Here is an 18,230-nt window from a genome sequence, read left to right as displayed (position 1 = left end):
ACACATCGTTCATGCCTGTGTACCCACCAACTGAAAATGTTTTTATACAATGAAGTATCAAATGAACGCAACACAGACAATGCTATGGACTGCAAATCATGGAACCCGGTTAACTTGTGTCACTTAAACTCTGCCTTCAATTTCACTCGCATAACGTTCGCATCGCAACAAGTTTTAATTGGTCTGCCGCATCTCTTATCATCCTGAAGTTCTTCTCTACCCTCACAGAAGTGTATGTGTCACTTATAAACTAACGAATAAGACACTTTTTTTGTTCCAGATACAATAAGTATTTCAAAATGGTAAATATAACTTTTTTTGAGCTGCGGCGGTTGTACGGTATAGGGCTGCTATGGCGATACATATAATGAACAAAATGAGATTTGTTTTTAAAAAAATCACAATATATTTGAATAGTTTTAAATTATTCTCCTAAATAGCAAAAAATCTTTATAATATCTTGAATAATTATTAAGTTATTAATAGTGTCCATGAATATATTGATCAACCCTCGTAGCAATAAACATCTGCTTTTATATATTGTCACATGTAAACTTCACCATCTTCCACAGAATTTACTTGTCACATAGACCTCTGTGACATAGACCTATTTAACATAGACCTATGTGACTATATACATATTTTACACAGACATGCATTGTGACAAAGACCTATGTGGCATAAACTTATGTGATATAGACCCATGTGACATAGACCTATGGAACACAAGATATTTCAGTTATCAGTAAAACAATAATCTTTTGTGAATACATGCATGTTATATTTGAAGTACTGACATATTCTATAATGTACTTAGCCACATAGGTTCAAGGTGAATATATAATACTGCACTTTTTTAACTTCCATTTTCATTTGGTAATTGTGATGTCTATGTAATCCATATACACGGCTACTTTTGATTTATCAATAAACTATAATTTTTAACCTAAATGTATTATTAATTCACTACAAAGATATTTGACAGGTTGGTTATATGGCTGTATATAACAGGCTGTTTGCTATATAACCTCCAACTAGTGACTCAGGTCATATAAGCTTACAATTTTCCTATATAACCTCCACCTAGCGACTCAGGTCATTTAAGTCTACAATTTTGCTATATAACCTGAACATAGTGACTCCATTCATATAAGCTTAATTTTTTTCTATATAACCTCCACCTGGTGACTCTGGTCATATAAGCTTTCAATTATTACACAGGGTCATATAAACCTGCTAAATAATCATTATTACTAATGATATCTGTGCAGTTTGACAAGACTTAATACTTATTACTAATGATATCATTGCAGTTTGACAAGACTTAATACTATTGACTGCTCAATTCAAACATTTTCTTATCAAAATCCCTCATATTAACAATGGACTTTAAAACTGGAAAGTTACAACAAAATGAAATACCATTAACATTAATGGCGATTTTGGGAGTTTTCATACAGACATAGAGGCAAAATCAAAATTGTTCAAAAGAATTTCTTTTAACTTGGCATGTTGATAGAATATGATAACAGAAACATGTGAAGGGGTCACTGTTCCCATTTTTGAGTTATCTGTCCTTAAATTTGAATGTAGGGAAAATAAATCAGCAAGAATCATTTTCAAAATACTGAATTTGTACTAGAAAACTATCAAAATCTATGCTAGGAAACAAATAACAACAATGTTTTTGTAAACTTTTCAAAGACATACACATGTATATGAACACTATTCATTAACCATCATGTGATTAGATATAAGAACCTTAGTTTTTGTAAAGTCTATCAAAAATCTTGGTAACAGTCATGAATGCTCTCCCAAGATGCTTCACTTTGAGGAAAAAATAAGAAAATCTATTTATAGTCTCATTGACCTTGACGTTGTTCCAATTGCCCTGAATATTGTGCAAAAGGGTAAAGTTCCATATATAACTGAACAATACACTGAATATGAGTGGTGTCAGTCAATAATGAGAATTAGTAAGGAAGTGTAACAGAGAGAAGTATGTACAAATGGAACAACTAACCAGTAACTATATTTAAGCTCAAATAAAAAATTCAGGGAGCTTTAAAATTAAAAACTGTTTTGGAATAAGGACGATTTACATTAAAAACAGGCAATGACAGTAAAGTTTTGATAAAATCATATAGGAAAATGGAAAATAAATAAAATAATAATACACTTATACATGGGAAAAAAACTTAACGAAAGACTTGACCCTATGAGGGTGTTTCATAATGATGCCTCCATGAAAAATGTCACAAGCTTTTGATTATTTTCATATAAAATGATATCTTAAATATGTAAACCTATTTAATATCAAATATTTTCAATATTACACTAAAAGACAATGGTCCCATTTCTAATTACAAAATCTATAAAAATATTTAGATTTTCTATGATCACACTAGATTTGAGCTACTGGCTACATTGGACATCTCCACCCTGCCGTTTAGGGTGTGATCCTTAAGTAGTCTATTAGAGAGCCTCTCCTGCAGGCTGAAGCCCATGAGGTCCTTCCTGGTAATTAAACCTTTAAGAATGTTTGTATTATCTATCACAGCTAGATGACGTAGACCGAGCGTACGGAATATCACATATGTACGCTTTAATGAAAACTTCTCTGGTATTGCCAGAGCTGACTGGTTTATATATGGATTCTGAAAATTACAGAAAATAATTTATAATTTGAAGATTAAAAAGAACAAAATCTTTCAGTTGATGAATATGTTTGACTTTTCTTGGCGCTTGATTTAAAAAAAAATAGCCTGAATAAAGTAAGAATAGACTAACTCCAGAATTAAGAACATTGGGTTTTTCCCAGCTAATCTATAGGTACAAACAAACTTTTACAGTTACAGCTTTGAAAATAAGCGCAACAGGCTGACTAATATATTGTGATGGGTTTTGCAACGTGAAGCTATAACGGTAAAAATTAGGTTGTACCTAGAGATTAGCTGGGAAAAACCCACATTTGACGAGTACCAGATAACATCTATTCTAAAGATGAAATATTTCATTCAAAATCCATGCTACAGATATGAATCTTGCAAAGTGACCTATAATTATGGTCCCAATGACTTATGAGGTTTCAAAGAGGATAACTTTAATATAAGACACATCGTCCAATTGTGATGTACATAAAAATATTGAAATATGAAAACATATTTACCAAATCTATGACTAGGTCCTTGTACTTTGGATCTCTAAGATATCGCTCTAATTTATCAACTACTACCTCAGGATTTGGAACTTTATGTATATTCAACTGAAAATACAATATAAAATATATGTTCAACTGAAAATACAATATAAAATAGATAAAAAAATAATATTTAAGAAATAACAAACTCCAAATTTTCAATATTTTCGGTAGCACTTTCAACCATTATACTGGGCAACTTAACCTTGTACAAACGTAAACCATCAGTCCGCATATTTGTGACGTCTGATTTTGGTCTGCACTGTAGGCTGTTAAAGTTACTTAGTCGCCTAAATCACTTAGTCAAATGAGCATTAACATCTAAGTATATTTCCTACCTCAAATATAACAAAATCTAAGACTCTCTCTTACAATTCTTATCTTATGAAAGAAGTGAGTATTACCATAAATTTCCCTCACTCTCTTACCTCTATGTGATCGAATTGTCGAGCTTAGAAATCTTAATCGACGAATGTTTACTTCAAGTATTTCAAAATCCCAAGTACTTATTTTCAGCAACCGACAGTGCAGTGTTTAGCCAGGCTAGATTGCAGACTGCAAGTTGACTTGAAAGTTCAATACTCTGTAGCTAATTTTATAATTTTCCACAGTGTACTTTGTCCAAATGTCATATGGGTTCGCCACACAGTTCAGAGCAAAGCAACTTACCTGATCAAACTCGATCCATGTCGGTTCATCCGGAGATGTGTAATGCTGGTCTAACTCGGACATCGGGAAAAACAAATCCTCGTTCATCAGTATCACAGTCAATTCTAACCTGAAATTACAACATAACATCCCTAAATTTGTGTAATGGATTTGTCCAGCTTTGAATCTGGAAATGTCTATTGTTATATTAAGGGGTTTCAATATCACAAGTATATATATGTACATATTGGGAAGCTAAAAGTACGGTCACTTTGCACTGATGTCGATCGTGTTAATAAGACGGTCTTAAGATGGAGTGTATGACCATCATAGATCAAAATTCTTCGATAAGAATTCCAAAGTTGTACGATTGTTGATAAGATGGGCCTCTGGTCCACATTTGATAATGTCTAGTCAGTGAGAGCAATAAATGTGGTAAGTACAAGTATCTACCTTCTAACCAATAAAAAAAAATCTGACACCATTTGATAACATTTTTCATTATTTAACAAATCCTTTGTAATACCATAATATTCATGTTACATGTCCATGCTTAAGATACAAGTTATCTGAAGAGTTTCATTCAATAATCACTTAAACAACAGTCACCTCTTCATGCCAATTGCATGCATGTCTGTATACAAATATAAAAATATACCAGTAAATCTATTATCTATTATTCATCATTATTACAAAAAGGGCCATATTTTCTTACAATGGCTTTTTATTTTTCTCATAGTTATATAGAGTGAACTATTAACAAAATGTTAGTAAGAATATAGAATAGACAAACCTTGTTATCATTCCGTAGAAATGTTGTTCCTCGTCTGTACCGCCTTTCTTTATAACAGGAAATCCTCCATGAGTTGTATCATGCATCAGTTCCGCAAGGGTTCGAACATATTCCTGCGTCTTAATGGTAATCACAGGATGTGACATAATGTCACATGCCTGGAATAACTCTAAATTTACCCTGAAAAATTGAAAATCTATTTCTGTATATTGCAAACCGTTCATAAAAAAAATGTTCAGCCTTTAACATTATACAGCTCATCACAGGCTTGCTCTATTAATATTTGTTTGATACGTCCAATGTGAGTCCTTATAAAATATAAACTCATTAAAGAGTCTTAATTTCATTAAACATGTGCACATTGTGGAAAACACTGGCTACAGTGACCTACTTTCTGCTCAAAATTCATATATTTGGCTAATAGTCCATGGAAATTGCATGGAGGTAAATCATGTCACTTTGTGCTCTCTTTAAATCATGTCCTGGGTCTGTGCGTACTCAACAGCGAAAGCTGCTTTTTGTGCCTTATCAGGCCAGGCTGATGGATCCTCAATAAGCATACACTATAAATAACATTCTACTCAAGTGCCAGCTTGTACTTAAAAAATACACAAAATTACACCTGAACTCTTGTCTACCAGTTAGTACATGTACTTGACTTTTAAAGTCAATGATATTACTTGAAACGCAAATATTAATTAACAAAATTTTCATTAGTCTATACAGCATGTACAGTATTCATATTATAAAATTTCAAAAAGCAGGAATAGGTTAAAGGCACTGATTGGCAAGCAAAAATTACGTTTTCATCAGATTACATATGTATTTTTGTATATTATATTTGAATATGAAAAAGCAACAAAAAGCAAATGGAAAGAATATTTTCAAACCATTTTTCAGTATGATGAAATTTTTTCAGGGAAAATTTGAGGAAACAGCAGGATTTTAAAACATGTATAAAAAGGAATGCATTTATTTAAAAAGCATTTAACACAAACCTAACAAAACCTCCTTTTTCTTCTCCTAACCTAGTTTATTTAGAAATAAATATCAATTAAAACTTAGGGCATATTTGTATGAATTTTGCATTTATGTATGAAAGCATAGCCATTTATCCTTAGTTTAAATGTATCTACTTTTAGTTCAAATGTGATGTAAGTAGTTCAAATGTGATGAAAGTAGTTAAAATGTGATGAAAGTAGTTCAAATGTGACAAAAGCTTGAAGCTTACAAGTTCACTTCCTGGAACTAACCAGTACTGATTTCATATAAGACAAACAATTGTGACCCAAGTAGGGCTCAAACCCAACATCCTTGGTTGAGAGGCAGACACTCCTTAGCTACTAGACCACCCCTCTTCCATACCGTTATTCAACATTTTAAGTTCACAAAGAAACAAATTGTTCAAGCCTCTGTTTTAAACTGACCGATATTCTTGTTTAAAGAAAACTGAATTAATAGTGTACTGTGTGCATATTTTTACAAAGTCTCTACCAAAGCAATGTGAAATTATCACAAAGTTTTATGTTCAAAACATACATAATTATATTTTATAATGCAAAGAATTCATGCAATCTGTGTATATGTTCATTTTATTTATGTTTTAGTGAATAAATTATTCCCAACTATAGGATTGCTGTATAAAACTTACATTTTCTTATCAATTGTAACTCTGGGTTCTGGATCCAGGAAAGGTATACATTTTAATTCCAATAGAGCATGGTAAATTGGATGTGTGAAGAAATCCCCCACCCACTTAGCAACCATAACTGCCACCATGACAGGTAAGAGTACTTGAACATCATTGGTTAACTCCATCTGTAAAATACAATTTCATTGGTCGATATCACATTTGGTTAATACCGAATTTATATTTTAGTTCAATTTGTGTAGAAGACAATAAGCAATCAGTGTAAGTTTCTTGCTCAAGGAAACAACAGCTTGCCTCAATGGGTTTGAACCCACATGGCTAGTGATCCTTGGACTTCTAGTCCAAAATGTTAACCACTTGGCCATGCTGCCAGTCAACCACATATTTCATTTCAAAGTCATATTTGGCTTTACATCAATATAGAAACATCACATTGCATTATATAGAAACCATTCAGATTTACACATTATATGGCCACATTCAAAAAGAACCTTTTGTGAAGGAAGACTGTAAGAGGCCTCTCAAAGGCAATAAGGTACTCCTTCAGGCAATTGTAGAACCACAGACCATCCCTAAGCTAACTAAATAGCTAGTTATCATAGTCATATTGGTGATATATAAAGAAACCAGGGATAAGATACCTGCTAGAATGTAAGAACCTTATTAATAATATAAACTCATCAGTAACATATCCATAAATAACTTAAAATATGACTCAATTTATTGTTTTTACTGATGAAGGACTAAAGCTCCATTTTATTCATGCAATTATATAGCTTGAAAGTATGTTTTAGTACATTTGTATATCAATAATTATCTATGTACCATGATGACAGTGGTCGCCAGTGTGAGCCTGGTCACACCACCGAAGAATGAAGCAGCTCCAATGAGAGCGAACGCTCCAGGATCCATCCATTCCCAGTACCCCATCTGATGCACTCCAAACATGGTCACCATCATTCGACCAACAATACGACCATATATTGCACCAACCATTCTGAAAAATGATACATGGATTACAAAGATTTCGTAAAATATATCATTCATACATCTGCATTGTTTCAAAATAATTTCTTTATTAATGGTCTTAACAAGTAAAGTCAGATTATATTTTAAAGAAAATTTCAATCGGGAAGAGGCCCTTTATCGAGTCTGTTATATAAGCAAGAAAATCACTGGAAACTGTTTAGAATGTCTTTTACAGCTAATACAAGTTAAAATAGAACTGAACAAGAAGTGTTCATTAAAAACAAAAGTCAGCATACAAAATCTTTTAATTAATAATAGTTTAATGAATTTTGAGATATATATGTTTTAAATACATCAATAACTATTTCAAACTAACAAAAACCAATAATAGAACTGCTTTTCCAAATACGATAAAAATCATAAACTCATGTCCTCATATGAGCATAAAGAAATATACATGTATATCATATTTACTCACCTCTAAGACTGATAATCTATAAGTCGGGGGTCTACTTATACACTTAAATCGGCATTATATGTAATTTAGATTAAAGTGGTACTTACAACATAGGAACCAGCGCTCCACATGCTACAGCAGTACTACATGCCCATGACACAGCGATGAAATAAAATGGCAAGACAGAAAACAATGCTGGGTAGTTAAACTCCAGATGTGTGTCACGAGAAAACAAGAACGTCACAGCATCTTCTAGTGTACCAAATAACAAGGACGCCACTGAAAATTTGTACATCAACATAGATAAATCAAATATAACATGTGTGTACTTTACATACTTCATTTTGTGGGGGTTTAAAAAACAAAAAATTATCAATCTCATCTACCGTTTTATCAAATTAAGATAAATTTCTACTTTTTTCTTTAAGAGGTTGTCAAAAGTTCAAACCTTCATTGTAAGTTCCATTTGTAAGCATTGTAGTATTTGAGGTTTTCCAGACAGTACCCTGGGGACATGTGTATCTTACTACATACTCGTCTACATGCAAGGTGTTCCTTGTGTCATTGAAACAGCCCTTTCTATAAATAGAAACAACAAACAAATATCCGACAACAAACAACTATCAGATCAACCCTTAAAATGGCGACTTTTTCTGTATAGTGTATTTGTAATTTTTGGAACTTTGAAAACTGTACATTGTTGGCATGGGGAGATTGGTTCAAAATTTCAAAATAAAGTAAAACAGGCAACTGTACAGAGACCGATCACCCTGCCTGGATATGCAGGATGGTCCGCGCTATACAGTTGGCATAGGTAAATTACTACTAGATTTGCACTCCTATCATTTAATTTATACAAACTAACAAAATTATGAGGTAAATTTATATTTAAACTTAAGAAATAACCAAATTATTTAATGTTATAGCAATCGCATTAAAAGGTTAACAAACACCTTTTATTTACATGTACAAAATTTGTAAATGTTTACTAACATAAAAATTTACCTCTAATTAGTACATATGCATTGGATAATCTACACTGATTTTTTTTTTTTTTTTTTGGTTCTAGGAAGAAATCAACTTACACAATATCCCCTGTCTGCCCCTCTATGCAGGTAAACTGTGTACAACTAAAGGCAGCTGGTATGAGTATTGAAAAGATGGTTACTATTATCTAAAAAACAAAATAAACATTAAATATAACTTTTCTTGGAGGGGGTGGAGGAGGGGGCATCCAGGGCCAAGTGGTTAAGGTTGTTTACATCAAACCACTTGCCCCTCATCCCAGTGGTTTCGAAGTCCAACAAGAATTTTGGAATCTTTCATGTGAGGAAGCTTTCCAGCTAGCTTACAGAACGTCAGTGTCTGTTTGTGGCTAAAAAAATTCACAGAAGGGCAACCTGCCCTTCAGGTCTTCCTCCACTAGTAAAGCTGGATCATCTGCATATGACCTATACTATGTCAATGTGACATAAAACCCAATCAAACAAACAAACAAAAAAGGTTTGCTAAACTGAAGGATGAATAATGTAATAAGTAATTATGAAAGAGGAAAGTCTAATTTAACTTACCATAATAAGGCACGGTTCTATCAACTTGATCAGTTTTTGTGCCCAATCTTTCTTCACTTTGTACAGTATAGTTTTTCTAAACCTGGTAATTTTCAGGTTTAGAATGGTGAATGCTGCCCCTAGAAGTCCTCCAATTATTCCTATTATTAATGTAGGTAGAAACATAACAATGTTTACATCCACTCCTTGGTCGATCTGTGAAATATTAAAATATATTTCATATTTAACAATGAGATACAAGATTTCATCTGTGAGATAGATAATGTATGACTTATTTATTGCTTATCTCCTAATGTGCAGTACTACACCTACATCCTCAACTATGTCAAGTTGTAAAAATATCATATCTATTTGATGATGAAATACAATATTTCATCAGTATGATATTACCTTTATCACTCTCTGTTTTTTTCGCATGTTCTGAAAACTTGATATATTTTTTACATAAAATAGCACACAAAATATAATAGGAAATTATTTATGGCAGAACATTTAACTTTTCAAAAGCTGAATTGAAAGCTTCCATGCATGAATGAACCCTTGCGAGGATTTGACTCCAAGGTGGTAAGGGGGAGAAATGAATTTTGGTTAGCAACTTGAAAAACATAGCCACATAATCTCTTATTTTGAGAAACAAAAGCTCTCCGTAAGACAGTGCACTCTACTATTCCTGAAGCTCGACAGTAAGAAAAGAGGCATAACTCTGTAAAAAGGTAACATAGATTTTTTTAACCTTTGCTCATCATGTTAAGTCAATCACAGAAAAAAATTATGTGACGTTAAAATTGCAAAACTTAACCAATTGTTATGCCGAGGTGAGTACAATAGCTCTCCCTATTCTTAGAATAGTCAGGCTCAATATTAATATAATTTGCTTATTAACTCATGTATTGTATTGCCGTACTCAAAATCAAACCTTTAATGTTAACAGACCATATTCCTATTACTGCCATTCACAAATTAAAAACTCTACTGAAAAAGAAGTTAAACTTATTGTGACTTTTTGAGGCTATTCATTTCATTTCAATACTGACAATTACCTTTAAAATCAATGCATTCCTACCTCAAACAAAATATATCTGTTAGTTTTGAACTTTCCAAAGCTGCCTGTATAGTTAAAATCCATGAAAGCAGAGTTGAATAAATCTGTTGTGAATGTGGACACTATACAACAAAAGAAGATCTGCCACGATAAGGTCACTGTCCAGAATGATGACACTTCCTCCATCGAGAATAATAACCCACCCACCGGGGCACCGAAAGCAGAGGCCACACCCGCAGCAGCACCCGCTGATACAAAGTTTCTCCTGGAAAAAATATATGAATCACACTAAATCATGATTCTTAATTTTAAATTACATGTGAAATTTTATACAAACTATAAATTAAATATAGCTTTGATCATAAACATATCTGTCGCAAAAAGTTAAAGTTCTAAAAGACAACAATTAAATTAATAATAACAACAGGTTGAATTACTTTCCAATTATTAACATTCTAATTTCTACAAATTTCCTAAAAAGTCAATGATATCAATGTAAAAAAACAAACAAACACCTAAATAAAAGATATTCTTGCATAAAAACTACTCATGCAGGTCTACATTAATGGAAAAGAAAAACATGCATTAACGGATAGATCCTCAGGACCATATGCCATGTTTTCAATATGCATGACTCAGGGCACAATGTAAAAACAGTTGAATGCAATGATGGCCCCTATAGTCTTATTATCAAAACATGTCTGTCAAAATATATTCCACAAGCACATGGAAAGCATGGCAAAATTTTCATTTTATTAAAATAAAATACAGATAATGAAAGGTGAAATCACCAATCTAGACATACACTTTTATGCAAGGATAGTGCTAATGCATCTTTTACATCCTTATGCATACACAGATGTTAATGGAAAATACTACTTTTTCAACAATTTGTCAATTTTCAAGAAGGCACTAACCTAGCTTCCGATGTTCTGAATTTCTCCAAGATGGGTAATTTTATACCCAATGTCTCTGACTTGAACTGACTCAAACCAGCTCCAACAAGTGCCCTGCAAAATTAAGTACTTTATTTATTGTAAAAATGTCTAAAACATTGTAATTATACAAATCATCAGCTTGTTAAATGTTCCATTTGAATTAAAAGCAAATACTGAGGTAACGAAGGTTTATGGTCTTTGAAAATTTAAAACTTTTACTTTTAAACCTAACTACATGTGTAACATGTAACTCAATCTTAAAGCAACCTAAAAAGCGCAATTACTGATTACTAAAAAGGGTCAATTTCTGGCCACTTAAAGAAGCCCAATTACTGGAGGCTGAAGAAATGTTAAATGACTGGTCCATAAAAAACTAAATACTGGCCACTGAAAAAAGCTCAATTATTGGCAATGAAAAAAGCTAAATCATTGATCACTAATAAAGCTGATATACAGGTCACTGAAAGTAAAGATGAAATCCCCAAAGCTACCAATGGACTATTCTAAATTTCAAACCAGGGGAAAATCATTTACAATCAACATAATTACAACAGGAAGAACACATTCTGATTACTATATATCTTACCCTAAATGGATCATGGGCCCCTCTGGTCCAACCGGCAGACCACACCCGACACATGTGACACATGAGAAGAATTTTACAACCATGGTTTTAATGTTAAAGATATGACGGACATTTGTGCCGTTCAGAAAACCAGTGATCTCTGGAATGCCTGACCCTCCAGCACAAGGACGGAGATACTGCAAATATATTAACAGTGATGCTAAATATAGATTACAGTGATGCTAAAATTAAATTACAGTGATGCCAAAAAGGCATGCTAAAAATACATTATAAAGATGCTAAAAATAAATATTGATGCTGAAAATAGATTAACAGTGAACTGTGATTCCAAAAAATAAATCAATAGTAGAAGTAAAAATAGATTAATAGTGATACCAAAAAGTAAATCAATAGTAGAATACTAAAAATAGATTAAGAAGCAATGCTAAAAATAAACCAGTATTGGTGCTGAAAATAAATAAACAGTGATTCCAAAAAATAAATTAATAGTAAAACTGAAAATAGATTAACAGTGAGGCCAAAAATAAATAAAATAGATGCTAAAAATAAATCAATTGATATGTTTTAAAAAAATTCAGACGTATTCTATTTAAATCAACAAGAACTGTTTTTACCAATACATTCAAGTTCTTTTATACATTTTTAGCATGGTAATGGGAAATGTTTTGAACTTATATGTAAATTCAAAACATACAATCCTGATTAGTAAACAGGAACATTCCATTACAAAATCAGTATTTATCATTGTAACCTGCGATGGAACTTAGTCATAAGCATTTTGCCACTAGAATAGAGCTGAGATAACCAGGACATCTTTACAGTCTGGCCAAGTTTTATTCTGTCTGTAGCTTCATTTTTTGTATTTCCATACTGAAATCCCATAAACTGTGAATGGACTGATCCAAATTCAAAGATGAGCTAAACCATTACATAAAACCAGCCATTAAAGGGACTCCACTGAGGTCTATAAGCCTAAAGACATAAAATTTGAATTTCTTACATAAATGAGTTGGAGCACTCGAAACAAAAAGATATGCAAAGATAATTAAGAAATATAATTTTAGAAATAAATAGAAAATCATATTTTTGTCCTTTTCTTAGCCCGATTTGGGTTCGGTTTGGTTCATTACTAACAATTAGAATAATTATTCCGGAAAAACAGAGTGAACTAATGAGTAATAATTTGAAATTTTACTCAAATGTTGATAGTCTAGACTAACAGCAAATGTAATGTTAATCTTGAAAAAAAGATTTCCAGTCCTGCGATGTCAAAATTTCAGTGGAGTGTGTCAAAATTTCAGTGGAGTCCCTTTAAGAGGTTAAATGAAGGTAGAACAAATACTTACAATAACAATACCAGCGCTGAATATGATAAATGCTACACTGTACCCAGTGGCAAACAAACATGCCAAACCAAAATCATTATCCTGTAAATATAAAGACAAATAGAACATTAAGAAGATGGTATTTTTTGAGTAAATGTTTTCCATATCATTATCTTAAGAGAAGTGAGATATTTTGAATATTCTAACTCAGGTGTTTAGCAAATGTAAGATAATTTTTTTTTTATCTGCAAATATGGCTTATTCCATAATCAATTTAAAAAAACATTCCCCCCATCCCCCTTTCAATTCATGGAAAACTGTATATTTACTACAACTAGAGATTTACAATGAGTGATATAAACTGTATTTCGCCATTAAATAATTCATCACCACATCTTGGCCTATTGCTATAAGTCAAAATTGATTTTTTTTCATATGCCATATTTACTCATCTATTAGACAGGTTATATTTTACAGTTTTATCAGCAGTATTTTGCACTGACTCATATTTTCTTCAGTATTTTGTAAAGTGCCAAAATGGTGTCAAGTTCAATTCCCTAGAATGATAGGGAAGATGTCGTATTAAGCGAATAAATATAGTACTTAAAAACAAAATTTAGTAAGAAATATAAATCAAAATAAAAATACCTCAATATATTTCTGAGTTATCTCCCATTTAACATCAGCTATTTTCTCAATCAGCTGATGAAGTAAGAATCCTATGACACCAATGGTAAATCCAATCAAGCCCATCAGTGCCCAAACCTCTAATTGGTAACTAAACAAAACAAAAGATCTGTCGTCATACGAAAGTCAACAAGCTTTGTTTAATCTAACTTGTCACTAAAAGGTGAGATAATGAAATATGAATTGTATTCATATTATTCAAAGGGACAGTTCACATAAAAATGATAAATCCCTTCTAAATTACACTGTTTTAATTGTGCATTGGAAAATCAACTTTAATTATAGCACCAAAACAACACCACTACAAGGACAGGCAATGTTGGGACAGAAAGAAGGCTAATACCTTCTACAATCCCCCTCCCACATATATGTATTAGTTTGTTTGGATCTTATGAGCACCAACACAATTTAAGTCATATGATGCTGAAACAGAAAAGATGATTTTGGCATACCCCAGGTGTTACAAACTCAAAGCAACACCAGGGGTCAAAACCACCTCACCTGCTAGAGCAAAGAGATGCATATCCAATTTAGTTGCCTCTGACGATCATGCAGAGATAAACAGTGGCTGCAATTCTTATGCCTCAACCCTTGAAGGCAACCCCTCAGCCACAAGGGGTACATAATTATAAATATGTATTAAATGTTGATTGTACCTTGATACTTTCTGATGTTTGATCCATTTCTTGTAGATATCACTATGTGAGGGGAGATAATCTAAACTCTCGTAAGCTGCTAGAGTCAATCTTTCTTGATCAGTGTACTTGTGAGTTGTGTTCATTGACTCAAAATCTCTTCCCTAGTAAAATTACACATAATTTAGTTTCACTAAGTACTTTGTCCATTTGTTATTAGGTCTGCAAAAGTTGTTTATATATTGCAAATGAAACCATATCCAAAGAACAATCAATCCTAAAATACAAACCTTCTGAAAACACCTGAAAAAGTTTACAATCACTTTTAATGACACAAGTGATTGATTTATCTTTAAAGGCAAAATACCCAATCTGTAAAGATATTTTCAATAGCCTTTTTAAATAAATGTTGTCATCTTACCTAAATTTACTCAGAACCAATATGCAGATATTCTTTAATTTTCAAAATGATCATTATTTCTTTCCTATTCTTTTACATATCTATTAATAGTCTCAAAATAAAGAAAAACACTTTTACTTTTACTGTTTTAGCTTTAACTGACATAAATTCTGGCAAGTCTTTGCAAGTAGTCAAGAAAAGAAACTCAAGGGTATAGCCAGTGTCACTTCTAAATGCAAATTAATCTGAATAATTCAATTAAAATACATGTATGTTGAAATAGGTCTAAAACTTTTCAGAAAAAGAAATGCAGTGAAAATATCAAATATATCTTACTGCAGCAAGAAAGCTGTATTCATCATCAGTATGATACCGTATACTATCATCGACGATCTCATCGGTCATGGTGCCTGTTTTACTCATTATCTTCTTGGTTCTGTTAGTCACACCCGCTGACGTACCTCTCACTGTCGTTGTTATCGTGTCTCCGTCCATTGTTGAATTTTCACTGGCCAATCGGATATACTCATCTGCCATTACAGTCCATGCATGGTCATATTTTAACTAAAATTTACATTATATTTTCAATCTTCATACTCATAAACAATTACATACATCTCAGTTTCATAGTCATTTGTCTCTCAAAAGTTATTGACTTCATCATTTACTTATTCTTTACTGAAAAAATCACCTACAACTTGTGTATTCAGTGTGTAAAGGCTAGCATAATGGGCTCTTAAATACTAGCAACTTCCTATCAAAAAATGAATATATTGATACATATTATAAGGAAGTCAAAGTGCCCCTGCTTTGGCTTGTCAGGATATAGACTACAAAAAGTCAAATGCATATTTAAAGGAATTTAAATAAAACATAAATAAAAAAAGTTTTCTATCAGTTAGTGTCTTTTTTTGTTCATGGTCACCACCATTTAAATGTAACTCAATGATAATCTGCAAGTTATTCCAACAAAGGAACAATAGCAACTTTTTGGATGAAAAGTAATAGAAAAGCTGTTCAAATCAAATATGGAAAGCACGCATAGATGATAGAAATATAGAATAACACCTTTAAAACTAAAAATGTATAATAAAAATAATTTTTTTATCTGACTTCTCTGTTCAAAGACATACACATGCAGGCTATGCCAACTTTCATATTAGCATCAAGACAATCTTATCACAAAAAGAATGTTAAAAACTTACATCAGGTGGCTTATATTTCTCATTTTTTATTGTTATGGACAAAAACCAAATTACATCAAGATAAAATAGAAAAGCTAGTTGCAATAATATACATTCTTTTTATCATGTTGTCACGATTCAGAACTGTTCACTATTTAGGGGACAGGACAGAGAGGCAGTATGCTATTCAGAGGGTCTCGGGTTCGAGTCCTAGTCAGGCTGCACATTTTCCTTCCTTATTACATTTGGTGCCCAACTGGCGACTGTGACTGGATATAGCTAGGAGTTTAACCTTTTACCCCATGAGCATATTGCGAAAAATGGCCGTTTTCATTGAAAAGCCTCCTGTAACAAGTTCAAACTGCTATGAAACTATGAAAAATGCTTCAATACTGACGAAACTTGGCACAAATGTTGACTAGACCATAGCCTCTGTAACAGCATGCTCAATTGTAAATTTCCTGTTACCATGGCAATGGGGGGACGTCTCAAAAGTGCCAAAAATCACTATTTTGCATTGTTTTTTCCCATCAAAACTGATTTCAAAGTCTTGCAACTTTTCAAAGAATTGAGATAGAGTAAATGGCTTTTCAGTGTCGGTTTCTAGTTACCCTAAAATTGACCTGAGGCCATTTTTAGCCTACAGGTCACATGTCCAAAATTTTCTTGGTGATGAGGGGGACTAATGCCCCCCTTCAAACCCCCCAAACAGAAGGGGGCACATCCCCTTCTGACAACCCCCTGATGTAACATTTTGAAGGGGGGCGGCGCCGAAAAAGTGGTCACTTTTATTAACAACATTCCTCGAACGAAAAGCGAACGAAAAACAGTGTATGGGGCCTAGATAGGACATTTTTCACTGTTTGCGACCTCAAAAAAGGGGGGGGGGGGGGGGCAAAAAGCCGTTAAAACACGTCTATATCAGGGAAAAGGTTAATAAACATTGCTTTGTAACCCTGAGAAATTCGGGGACGATCTACAATCGCAGAGGAGTAAGTGTACTGTATGTAGCCCTATGTAGCCCTATGCCGGCAGATAACTCAGTTGGTTGATGCGCAGTACAGTATTCCGAGGGTCTCGGGTTCGAGTTCTGGTCATGCTGCACATTTTTCCCACCCTGTTACAAGGTTCAAAGCAACCTTGTACAAAAAATATATATTTTGTATATTTTTGGTCCCAGAATAGGCAGAAAGCAAAACTAGAATTTCCTAAACTTCCCACCTCTTAAAGTTTAAGTTAAACGAGTAAATTTATCAAAACAAAGACAATAATTTATATCGACAAGAATTTGTTGCGTTTAAAACAATAAAGAGTGAATTGTTGTTTCATTTTGATAAGATCAAAATAAAATTAGAAGATTACCTTTTTAACCTTAATTACTAATAGTTATGTGTTAGATGTCCGCCATTTTGTAGTCATGTGATATTTCATGTTTGATAAAGTTTCGCACCACTGACAATTCGTTCCAGTTTATAAATATTCCAACCCTTTTTTAAATAACCACATGAAACGTATTTTAAACCATTAGTTAACATTAATAAATGATTAAAGCATATTTAAAATCTATATCTGAAGTGATTCTGTGTTGGCCTACGAATCTCCGCTAACGGCTCATATATGAATCTCGGTTATGTCTGGCTCATAATATGAAACATTCAAATTATTTGGTACATTTATTTAATCAGAGAAAGATTACAGAAAATACAATGTATGAAGCTCCATGATTAAATCGATTACTAAAATATCATTAAATAATAACCGGTTTCAGACTCGTTGTGTAGAGTAAAATGTAAATAACGATACAAAACATAATTTCAATCACCTAATAGGTGAGGGTTTGTTAAATCAGAATTAAATCTACCAGATAACCTTACCTAGAAGACTTGCTGAAATTACCTGTTTTCTTGTCTTTGTTGTTGTGGTTGTTTTTTGTTTTTGTTCCCGCCCCCCCCCCCCCCCCAGTGTGGTCCGCCCCCCCCCCCCAGTGTGGTCCGTACTGTTGCAGTTACCTTTCCAGTCTACGAAGTATACGTCAGCAAAAATACTATAAAATGATACAATGCACAAGAAACGAGGATAAGAAATAATATATCTCTTGAACTAAAATATACTCAAAAGCAATATTATATATATCCTCATTTTTGT

The 18,230-nt window shown here is 32.8% G+C and overlaps 1 protein-coding gene across 2 annotated transcripts; it reads right to left on the bottom strand.

Annotated features, from left to right (window-relative positions):
- Positions 1-812: 812 nt before the first annotated feature.
- On the bottom strand, positions 813-17,534 carry LOC132742794 (chloride channel protein C-like). Of its 2 annotated transcripts, XM_060731271.1 has the most exons (19): positions 17,448-17,534; positions 15,238-15,465; positions 14,523-14,665; positions 13,828-13,957; positions 13,201-13,281; positions 11,855-12,030; positions 11,248-11,340; positions 10,352-10,595; positions 9,289-9,483; positions 8,803-8,891; positions 8,166-8,296; positions 7,825-7,996; positions 7,117-7,288; positions 6,292-6,458; positions 5,639-5,668; positions 4,641-4,820; positions 3,869-3,977; positions 3,170-3,265; positions 813-2,657 (listed from the first exon to the last, which is right to left on the bottom strand). In XM_060731271.1, the coding sequence occupies exons 2-19, from the start codon at positions 15,436-15,438 to the stop codon at positions 2,400-2,402; spliced, it is 2,667 nt and encodes an 888-aa protein (XP_060587254.1). In that variant the 5' UTR covers positions 15,439-15,465; positions 17,448-17,534; the 3' UTR covers positions 813-2,399. The 2 variants fall into 2 exon arrangements, with proteins under 2 accessions (XP_060587254.1, XP_060587255.1); XM_060731272.1 differs by lacking the exon at positions 5,639-5,668.
- Positions 17,535-18,230: the final 696 nt, after the last annotated feature.

Source organism: Ruditapes philippinarum, unplaced genomic scaffold (genome assembly GCF_026571515.1).
Source record: "Ruditapes philippinarum isolate M1 unplaced genomic scaffold, ASM2657151v2 ctg57_1_1_1_1, whole genome shotgun sequence".
NCBI lineage: Eukaryota > Metazoa > Mollusca > Bivalvia > Venerida > Veneridae > Ruditapes > Ruditapes philippinarum.
This window is presented reverse-complemented; position numbering and strand designations above follow the sequence as displayed.

Bases quoted from the DNA above. Each gene is read 5' to 3' on its own strand.
- LOC132742794 (XM_060731271.1), bottom strand. From the start codon at position 15,438: ATGGCAGATGAGTATATCCGATTGGCCAGTGAAAATTCAACAATGGAC. The intron at 8,297-8,802 runs GTAAGTTGATTT...TTCTATTTATAG, and splicing joins GGGCAGACAGGGGATATTGT to AAAGGGCTGTTTCAATGACA. The intron at 3,266-3,868 runs GTAAGTTGCTTT...TTGTATTTTCAG, and splicing joins CATGGATCGAGTTTGATCAG to TTGAATATACATAAAGTTCC.